Genomic DNA, 10440 nt, shown 5'->3' with positions numbered 1-10440 from the left:
CTTGCAAAATACTAGAGAATAAACATTTTTAATCTGATTCACTAAAAAAAACCAAAACAAAACCCAAAACATGAAACTGGACTGGAGCGTGGACATGCTGAGTTGAAATTCCTCAGGAAAACAGTTGGTTATTTGAAAATCTGGTCTTAAGTTTTTTCAGACCCGTGAGAACCAATTGGGAGGGAAGCTCCATTGGCAGAAGATGAAATGAAGAGAAAGATTAGAAATCTTTACCACCCTGACACCTCGCCCTTCCCTGGCAAATCAAGCCTTTCAGCTTCAAACTACTTAATACCCAATGAGAGGAATCCTGAACAAATAGAAGTCAGTAGCAAAATTCCCTTGACTTCAATGAGGCCAAGATTTTACCCAGCATCTGGACGGATTTGGAGATCACTCAATATAGCTCCAATGCTGAAAGAGATTTGTATCTTACCTAAACCAAGCAAAGCCCTCCAGGGCTGGGAACTCACTTTCACACCAAAGGAACTCAAAGTTCTTTTTCCTGTCCAATTCTTAGTTTTCCTCCTCACCCAACGGTTTGAACGAAATCACCCTCGGTTACATTCATGCTGCTCCACTGCGGCGGGAGGGGGGGGGTGTCCTTTGTTAACGGGCTTCAGGTGGCTTCAAAACCATAGAACACAGTGAGTGCCACTAGAGGACTCCCAAGGTAATTAAAAGGAGACGACTCTGTTGCTATACACAAAACATTGGCGTCAATGGAATTTCACAGAGTGTAAATGGAGAGCAAAATTTGGCCCTGATGTGTATGCCCCTCAGCAAACTGCCTTACAAATGTGTGTCCATTTCCCTTAAACCAGGGGGGGCCAACCTGGGGCTCCAGAGCCACATGCGGCTCTTCAGAAGTTAATATGCGGCTCCTTGTCTAGGCCCCGACTCGGGGGCTGGAGCTACAGGTGCCAAGTTTCCAATGTGCCGGGGGGTGCTCACTGCTCAACCCCTGGCTCTGCCATAGGCCCTGTCCCCACTCCACCCCTTCCTGCCCCTGAGTCTGCCATGCCCTCGCTCCTCCCCTCCATCCCAGAGCCTCATGCATGCCACGAACCAGCTGATCAGGAGGCACGGGTGGGGGGCACTGATCAGCTGGGCTGCTGGTGGTTGGGAGGCGCTGGGAGCGGGGGGATGGAGCTGATGGGGGGCTGCTGATGTATTACTGTGGCTCTTTGGCAATGTACATTGGTAAATTCTGGCTCAGGTTGGCCACCCTTGCCTTAAACATTAATTAAAGGTCTGGACAGCAGAATAAGTTACATATGCATTTTATTAGACAAACACTGGAAAGTGACGAGAAGTTTCCAACAATACGAGCTCCTGAGCCCAAAGAACAAACAATAGTGCGACACATTTTATATACAACATAAGGCCAGATAACTTTCAATTCTAAGTCCATTGGAAATAAAACAGTGGGAATTATGTGCAATGTGAAATACAAATGTGGCAAATGCCGAACAAGTTGGGAACACCCGTTGCACACAGAACTCAATACAATTTGGATGAGCTAAAGCACATTGTGTTGTAAATTTCTAGACAAGGAACTGTTTGTACAACTGAATAATGAAATAACCTGGGTAACATAAATAGGTGTCCAAGCTATGGCGAGAGAGAGCCATGTCCATTGTGTCCTGTAATGGACTCAGAGACCTCATTTTGAAATGTACATTAGATCTGGACAAGCAATAATAATCAGGTGCTTGGTTCTAACATTATTCAGAAAGTGCTTAACATAACGGTTCTCTTGCCATTCTAAAACTTACACAACTGAGCTTTGGCGTAAAAAATATCCAAATCCATGAGCTACTCCTTGGTATGGAGAAAAAGAAAAATACATGAGAAAGGGAAGGTGGTTTTATTAGTTGCACGAGGACTTGTCGAGGCTATGTAATCACCAGAGATGTTCAGAAAATGGGGACATCTTTTTATCCAGAAAAATTCAATATTTCACGGGAAAAAAGGTAGCCCCTAAACTGAACATTTTTGGAGGAAAACCAAATTTTCCGCATTTTGGGGGGAGATTTTGGCATGTTTGGCTGAAAACTTTTGGGTGAAAATTAACAGAAATGTTTGGGTTTGTCAAAAACATCATCTTTTCAGCTTTCAAAAATTCAAAGTTTTTGAGGAAAGCACACATGTCCTGCTGTTTGGAGAAATATGTACTTTCTCTTCTTGTTGGATAGAGGTGATAGGTTTCTACGTGAGAGATAATAGATAGCAAGATTGAAAAAAGAACTGATTCAAGGCAACGTTTGGAAAATTTAGATATAGGCCAACATTTTTTAAGCTTGGTTTCTAAAGTGAAGGTTAGAAAACGTTGCTCTTATTCATTATGGTGGTCCCATTCGTAGGTCAGTAATGTGTCAGCATCAGGAAACCATGGAGATATTTCATTCGCGGAGTGAGGACTTTGAATTCTGAGCTTTAGCTTTTGTAGCTTCTTCTGGTGGAAGAGGTAGTTGAGACAAATTTCACGCTAGAGCCACTTCCGCCTCCAAGGCTCAACCCGCCGATGCCTCTTCCACTTCCAGAGCTGAAGCTGCCTCCTCCAACACTGAGCCCACCTCCCATGCCAAGACCGCTTCCATCTCCAATGCAGACACCGCTTCTACCTCCAATGCTGAGACCACTTCCACCTCCAATGCAGACACCGCTTCCACCTCCAATGCCGAGACCGCTTCCACCTCCAATGCCGAGACCGCTTCCACCTCCAATGCAGACACCACTTCTGTTTCCAGACCCACCACCAACAGTTGAGGTGACCACAGCTGCAAAAAGAAAGCACCGTGTGTTTAGATCTCACGGAATGGTGGCCACCGAGTGGCAAATGGAGACTGTAGCGGGGTGGTCAGCCGCTCCGGCCCTGAAAGGGTCAAAAGACAGCCCTTGGGGAGGGCTGGGGCTGAGAGCTAGTAAGCTGGCTGATTGGGGAGGCAGCTACAGCTGGGGCACGCCTCAACCAGGCCACAGCTGGCCTGTATAAAGGGGCTGTGAACCAGGCGCTCAGGCAGTCTCCCTCTAGCTGAGGAGGGAGATGGGCCTAGCTGCCAGGGAAGCCTAAGGGTACCTAGAGTGAGGCAGGGCTGGGGAAAGGCCAGAGGGGCTGCGGAGCTCCAGACCAGCAACTCCCCAGGCTGCATGCCTTTGTTCAAGGCCCCACAGAGGTACTGGGTTGCAGAGGAAGGCAGCAGGTCCAAACCTCCCTTGCCTATGATGACTGGCTTGTACAGACTGCAGTTGGTCTCAGTGAAAGGGGGCTAGATGGTGACTGGAAGTAGCCCATAGGCTGAGGCAAGGTGGGGATAGAGGGTGGGGGTTCCCCAGGGAGGGGAGACCCAGGAAGCGTGTGGGGGTATTGCAAGGGGGCAACACCCCTGGTAAAACGGCACCAGGGTCCAGGAGGGACACGGGGGTGAGCGGGATGGCGACCAGCAGAGGGCGCTCCAATGGCTGGAGAGCTAATTGCCTGAGGGACCAGCAGGAGGCACCGCTGGGTGAGTCCCGCACTGTTACAGAGTCTAAAGCAATGAAGTTTGTACAATATGTGCATTCAAGTGACTTACAGATATTCATTGCACCAACACCTTCTCCACACAGCCTGTTGGGGAAGAGAAGAGAGGAAAGTAAGAATTCAGGTGATGTCCACTGACAAAAGACAGTCTTGAAATAAGCAGAAAAATGTCCATGAAATTTTTCCTCAAGTAGTTGAATTTTTGTGTGGAAAGCAGACACTTTCTAGGAAAATTTTCAGTTAGCCAAAACCCCCAGTTTTCCAACTAAACAAAAAAGTTTTGACAGAAGCCTTTTGACCAGCCTTCAGGGTTTTTTAAATTTTTTTTTGACATTTCAAAATAATCAAAACCTCTCTACACACTGGCTGACAAAGAGAAAACTAATTTCATAAAATATTCCCCCAAAAAATCGCAAATATATTTCATCCAGATTTCAAAACTTTTTGACCAAGTTTTTCGTTAACATTTAAATTGATTCCAGCATAAAGACAAGTTGCTCCAGGGGGGAGTTTTCAGAAATGCTGAGCACCTGGAGTTCCCATTGACCTCAGTTGGACAATTGGGCGCTCAGCATCTGTTAAAATCCGGACATGAATGTGCTGCATTTCACCCACCTGCTCTCCTCTCCTTCCAGCAACTTCCTGTAGGTGGCGATCTCGATATCCAGGGCCAGCTTGACGTTCATCAGCTCCTGGTACTCCCGCAGCTGAAGTGCCAAATCTCCCTTGGCCTTCTGCAGGGCATCCTCCAGCTCAGCCAGTTTGCCCTTGGCATCCTTGAGGGCCAGTTCGCCGCGCTCCTCCGCCTCAGCAATGGCCGCTTGCAGGTTGGCGCACTACGGTAGAGAAGAACAGCGATCCGTAGGAAACATCAAACTGTTCTGCCTTCCTAGTATGCAGTTGCCTGATCCAGCCTGGGTGCAGATCAAGCTGGAATAATCTATGAGCATCTCATCTCTTCCCATCAGCTTTTCTACAGTTTGGGACAGATCATCAACTGGTGTAAATCTTCCTAGCTCCATTAACTTTAGCAGAACGTGGCTGATGGACACCTCTGAAAATTTGGCTCTCTGTGTTTCAATCTAACATGTTTGCAATCATTTCCAGGGGAAACATTAGGGATAGTATCATGCAGCTTAACCCTTTGAAGTCCAGATTGCCAGCTGGTGTAAAGTGCATCAACTTCATTGACACTGAGGTTCTGACCCTATATTATTGATTCATTTTATTTATGAGCAGAAAAGTCTGGTCAAATTCTAGTGACATTTTTACTTTGAGACCAAAGGGGCCACATTCAGTCCTGGTACAGCAGAAATTAATGGGGTTGCATTTGCATCCATCTTAGGAGTTAGGTTGGCCTAAGGCTTGGTACTGCCATAATGAAGCACCCGCACACAAAATACCCTCCTGTGTTTTCCGCAGTGCCCTACCTGTCTTTTCACATTGTCAATTTCATTCCTCAGTCTCTGGATGACTCGGTTCAGCTCTGAGATTTCATGCTTGGTGTTGCGGAGGTCATCCCCGTGTCTGCCAGCAGTAACCTGCAGCTCTTCATACTGCCATATACAAAGGGACACACAAATCACGTTAAAGTCCATGCTCTTTGGGGGCAGGCGTTGCATGCTATTACGTGTGTGCACAATCAGTCGCCACTTCACCCCTGATTGGTACCTCTGAATGCTCAGCGACACAAGTCAAGAAGCACAACAATAGTGGTAGACAGCCGAATGTGCAGCTAATTGGAACTCAACCCTCTGTTGTTGTATGGTGACTCACCTTAGTTTGGTACCAAGATTCAGCCTCAGCTCGGCTCCTGTTAGCAATCTCCTCGTACTGCGCTTTGACTTCAGCAATGATGCCATCCAGGTCCAGGTCTCGGTTGTTGTCCATAGACAGAATGACGGAGGTGTTGGAGACCTGCTGCTGCATCTGAGCCAGTTCCTGCAATTCATGCCAATATTCGGGTGAACTGTCAGTCAAAGAGACTTTTCCTCATGAGTAGACAACTGAACTTTTCACTGTGTACCATAAGCAGAGGCTCCAGCCTATGGTAAGGGGCTGTCACTCAAACAACTGTCAGGAACGGTCAAGACAGACCATGTCATTGCCAAAAAAAAAAGCTTCAGAATTTTGCACATCGCTGGGAAAACTAATTTGAAACCCACTGAAAGAGACCTCAGGTTGCTAGCACTTACCATTTCGTACAGGGCTCTCAGGAAATTGATCTCATCAGTCAGGGAGTCCACCTTGGCATCCAGCTCCACCTTGTTCATGTAGGCACTGTCCACATCCTGAAAGACAGTAATGGATTGCAATGAGCGAAGCACTTTCATTAGCAGGCCGGCAACATGATTGGCTCCAAACTCATTTTCTAGAGGAGAAAAAATGTAAAGGATTTTCTAATGGCTGTTAATAGTGTTGTGGCTGAATGGCTGACCTGAGAGGTTTTGTGGTTAAAGCATTGGACTGATGCTTTGAAGAGCTAGGCTCAGTTCCCAGGTGTGCCACAGATTCCCTATGTAATGGTGGGCAAGTCCCTCAGATCTGACTAAGTTCCATAGGGCTAATAATCGTCCCTTTCTCCCACCCTTTTTCTGTCTTCTCTATTGCAAGCTCTCTGGGGGAAAGGTCTGCCTCTCTCTCTGTGTCTGTACAGCGTCTAGCACAATGATCTCTAGGTGTTGCTGAAAGACAAACAATAATAACGCTTGCATTATACAAACACCACTAACCTTCTTGAGTGTCACAAAGTCATTCTCGGCAGTTGTGCGCCTGTTGATTTCATCTTCATACCTAATGGAATGGGGCAGAGGGAATGTTTGTGTAGGCAAGTAACTGATGGAGATAATTGCAGCCTGATAGAATACACTTCCCCAAGAGCATTTTGTGTGCGTGCTAAGCATGAATGTTAGTTTTCAGGATAACTCAGGCAATGATCCGCATGTCTATGCTAAACCAGTTAAAACGTGCAAACTGATGTCTATAGAAAAGTACTCTAGATCGGTGGCTCTCAACCTTTCCAGATGACTGTAGCCCTTTCGGGAGTCTGATTTGTCTTGCGAACCCCCAAGTTTCACCTCACTTAAAAACCACTTGCTTACAAAATCAGACATAAACCCACAAAAGAGTCCCAGCGCAGTAGTACTGAAAAATTGATGACTGTCTCATTTTTCCTATATAATTATAAAACAAATCGATTGAAATATAAATATTGTACTTACATTTCAGTGTATGGTATATAGAGTGGTATAAACAAATCATTGTCTGTATGAAATTTTAGCTTGTTCCGACTTCGCTAGTGCTTTTTATGTAGCCTGGTGTGAAACTAGGCACATATTTAGATGAATTGATGTCCCCCCTGGAAGACCTCTGCATGCCCCCAGGAGTACATGTACCCCTGGCTGAGAACTACTGCTCTCGATAAAACCTTCTGTTCTCTTTCTCTCTTCCTGGCAGTCAGTCCTTCTCACTGCTTCTTCCCTTACAGTTTCAGGATGCAGTCTCCCGAAGTCTAATTCACGTGAGTTATTTTACTCAGACCAATAATTGCATTCATAAATCTTTGTAGATTCTGCACCTAATGTGTCATCCACAAAATACTTTTTTACCTGGTTTCAGAGTAACAGCCGTGTTAGTCTGTATTTGCAAAAAGAAAAGGAGTACTTGTGGCACCTTAGAGACTAACCAATTTATTTGAGCATGAGCTTTTGTGAGCTGTAGCACAAGTGTGCCACAAGTCCTCCTTTTCTTTTTTTACCTGGGCCTCTTGTCCCTTCACTCTGTAGAGAGATTTTTACCTGTCAATTTAACCATGGGAAAGTGATAGCATCCACACATTATAAGATGTATCTCTCTAGTGAACTTGCAGTTGGTGATTTATTAGTCTTGTCCCTTCCTTATCGGATTGATATTACAGTGCAAATGTACTTTTTTTTTTAAGCATCCCTGACCCTGTGGTGATGGGGAGCAGCTAGAGAGATGGACTTACTTGTTCTTGAAATCCTCCACCACATTCTGCATGTTGTTCAGGTCCCCTTCAAGTCTTCCTCTCTCATTCATCAGGTTGTTCAGCTGCCTCCTGAGATTACCAATGTAATTTTCAAAGAGGGGTTCAATGTTGTTTTTCACGGTTTTTTGTTCCTGTTCCTGCAGCAGGCTCCATTTGGTTTCCAGCACCCTATTTTGCTGCTCGAGGAATTGGACCTGAAAATCACAAGGATCCAGAAGATGCTTAAATGGTTCCATAAAAGTATTACAATAATATGGATCATCCAGATTAGGATGACCAGATGTCCCATTTTTAAAGGGACAGTCCTGTTTTTTTGGCACTTTTTCTTATATAGGCGCTTATTACCCCCCACCCCCGTCCCGTTTTTTCACAGTTGCCATCTGGTAACCCTAATCCAGGTTAATTCCCATGCATGTTTAGGGTCCAATTCTGCAAGGTACTGAGCATTTGCTGAGAGATGCTGAGTACCCTCCGCTCTCACTGAGCTCTTACGAACTAGTGAGCAAGACTGGCAGTCGCAAGGAAGATAGTCAGGGCCAGATCCTCAGCTGGTGTAAATGGGTGTAGCAAATTTGACTTCAAGGATCTTGCCCATATTGCAATCTAATTAGAAGCCGATTCCCCTGTTCCTTATACCATATTCCTGCCTACCGAACAATCAGGACAAGATAGCTATGAAATCTTATATTCTCAGGAGAGATGAGTTGCATTTTGCACATATTTTGCATAGGTGCAAATGATGACACATGGGACAAGGCAGGGGAAAATTAATGCCTTAAGTGGAAAATAAATCTAAAATATTTATTATTTCCCTTCCCTGGGCTGAGTACAAAAAGGTCCCCAAGACAGTTTAACATTTGCTTTGACCACAGATGCATGCTGATTGGTCAACAAAAACGTAAAGGTTGTTGTTATAGCCCTCTTCTGCTTGTTCTGGCAAATCTGATGCAATCAACAAAGAGCTGAACAGGATGCTGTCAGGTAAGTAAGTCCCCAAAATACCTTGACTTTAAAAGAACCACCTACATGTAATTGCATTGTTTCAATGTTACCTTTCCAACTTAATAGGAAAATTCAAGTCTGGAGGTCTGGTTCCCTGATAGCTTAAATGGGCAGTGATTGGCCATTTGACAGCTCATTGATTAACAACACGAGATGATAGTCAGTAACAGCCTCTACAGGCCAGATGCTGATATCAACTGCCGTGGACTGATAGATCTGCCCCAAATGAGTGGGGTTATGCCAGATTCGCGCCCCGGCTCTGTTTGTGGATGAACAGACAATGCCGATAAGGAAATGCAATTGTTTTTCCTCCCCACTGAACAATCAGGACAAGATATCTATGAAATCTTATAGCTCACCTTGTCAATGAAGGAGGCGAATTGGTTGTTGAGAGTCTTGATTTGCTCCTTCTCCTCTTTACGCACCCTCTGGATGGTGGGGTCGACTTCCAAGTTGAGAGGTGTTAGAAGGCTCTGGTTGATGGTCACTTCTTGGATCCCGCCGGGTGGGTAAACAGGGAACCCGAGGCCAACTCTTCCTCCACCAAACCCAGCTCCAGCTAACCCATAGCCCCTGCCTATTCCACCACCGAAACCGAATCCGTAGCCAGCGCCGCCAGCAAAACCAACTGGGCCTGGAGCGCCACACAGAAAGCCACCACTGCTGCCAGCCATGGAGATTCTTTTAGATCCACCCACGTTGTAGAGGCTTCTGCTGCCAAAGCAATTGCCACCACCACCAACCCTTCCAGCACCAGAGCCGCAACCTCCGGCCCGGGATACAGAATGTGAGCTGTAGCTGGTGCGGCAGCTGTTTGGGATGATGGCAGAAGAGGCACTAAAGCCCAGTTTCCCACTCTGGCACCTTACAGTGGATTGGCGAGACATTATAGCTGGCCTGGGTAAAATGGAAGTAGTGGAAGGAAGGAAGGAGTGAGGTTTCTGGAGAAGAGAACAGAACACAGAAGAGAAGGATGAACCTCTGTTCTTCAAGGGCTGAGGTGACCTCTTTTATGTGCTTGAGGAACTGGGATTGGCTTCCTGATGTGAATGATCTTCCTGATTAATTGGGCTTGGTGTGCCCTGCAGCGTTCTGTACAGTGAGCTCACTCCACCGACACACCCCTGTGCAATGGAATAGTTGCATTTCTGAGCAACATTCCTGTTGTTTGGAAATAACTGTCGCCTTTTGGCCTCTGCGTAGGCAACAAGAAAGGCAGTGTCAAAGAGTTCACGGCATGTGCTAGTCATTTGGGGCCCAGAGAGCAAACTGCTGACATGCCTTGCTCTAATACTACTGGTTCAGCCCTTATGCTTTGCCATTTCTAAGCCTAGACCCTGCACTCCCGTCTCTACCTTAAAAGCAAGGTGTTTTCACCTGTATTATTCAAGGCACAAAGCTAGCATTTTATAAGATAAATTTATAAGATTTAAATTTATTTATAAGATAAACAATATGTTCCATATGCAAAATGGATTTCCTCCATTCACTGCAGCAGAGAGAGAGAGAATAAAACGTTCTGTTCTAGATTTTTTAATCCTGTCATTTTACATGAGACTTACATGTTACCCTGGTGCTTGGCACCATGGAACTAGATTTTCAAATGCGCTCATTCCCACGGACGGCCTAAATAAAAGCCAGAGTTCCAAAAAGACTGAGTACCCATAATGCTGAGCTCTTTTGAAAATGTGTCCATATATAAAAACCATAAAACCGAGGGATATGGTGGAAGGGTAGACGTGGCAGGTACCGCTGGTGGAGAATTTGTCACCGAAAGGGTTTGTGCCCCAACATTGTTGACTTGTCAAAATTATAATAATGGCTTTTTTTAAAAAAGGGTCAACGTGTGGAAATGGCCCTTTTGGACAGTGTGGAAAATAAATGTTTTCTGGAGGGGGAGGTT

General features: G+C 45.6%; 1 protein-coding gene across 6 annotated transcripts; it reads right to left on the bottom strand.

Moving 5' to 3' along the window:
* Window positions 1-2439: 2439 nt before the first annotated feature.
* LOC140901137 (keratin, type II cytoskeletal 5-like) lies at window positions 2440-9424 on the bottom strand. 6 transcript variants are annotated; one of them, XM_073319452.1, is made up of 10 exons: window positions 8897-9424; window positions 7515-7729; window positions 6259-6319; window positions 5722-5817; window positions 5303-5467; window positions 4957-5082; window positions 4142-4362; window positions 3579-3613; window positions 2652-2783; window positions 2440-2579 (listed from the first exon to the last, which is right to left on the bottom strand). In XM_073319452.1, the coding sequence occupies exons 1-10, from the start codon at window positions 9422-9424 to the stop codon at window positions 2440-2442; spliced, it is 1719 nt and encodes a 572-aa protein (XP_073175553.1). The 6 variants fall into 6 exon arrangements, with proteins under 6 accessions (XP_073175553.1, XP_073175554.1, XP_073175556.1 ...); XM_073319453.1 differs by having other exon boundaries at window positions 2440-2603; window positions 2676-2783; XM_073319455.1 differs by having other exon boundaries at window positions 2676-2783.
* Between the last annotated feature and the right edge of the window lie 1016 nt (window positions 9425-10440).

The sequence above is a fragment of the Lepidochelys kempii genome, chromosome 20, assembly GCF_965140265.1.
Source record: "Lepidochelys kempii isolate rLepKem1 chromosome 20, rLepKem1.hap2, whole genome shotgun sequence".
Classification (NCBI taxonomy): domain Eukaryota; kingdom Metazoa; phylum Chordata; order Testudines; family Cheloniidae; genus Lepidochelys; species Lepidochelys kempii.
Note: the sequence above shows the minus strand (reverse complement) of the source record. Positions and strands in the feature narration are given on the sequence as shown.

Bases quoted from the DNA above. Each gene is read 5' to 3' on its own strand.
- LOC140901137 (XM_073319450.1), bottom strand. From the start codon at position 9,424: ATGTCTCGCCAATCCACTGTAAGGTGCCAGAGTGGGAAACTGGGCTTT. The intron at 5,468-5,721 runs GTAAGTGCTAGC...CATGAATTGCAG, and splicing joins TGAGAGCCCTGTACGAAATG to GAACTGGCTCAGATGCAGCA. The intron at 2,784-3,578 runs GTAAGTCACTTG...TTCTTTTTGCAG, and splicing joins TGTTGGTGCAATGAATATCT to CTGTGGTCACCTCAACTGTT.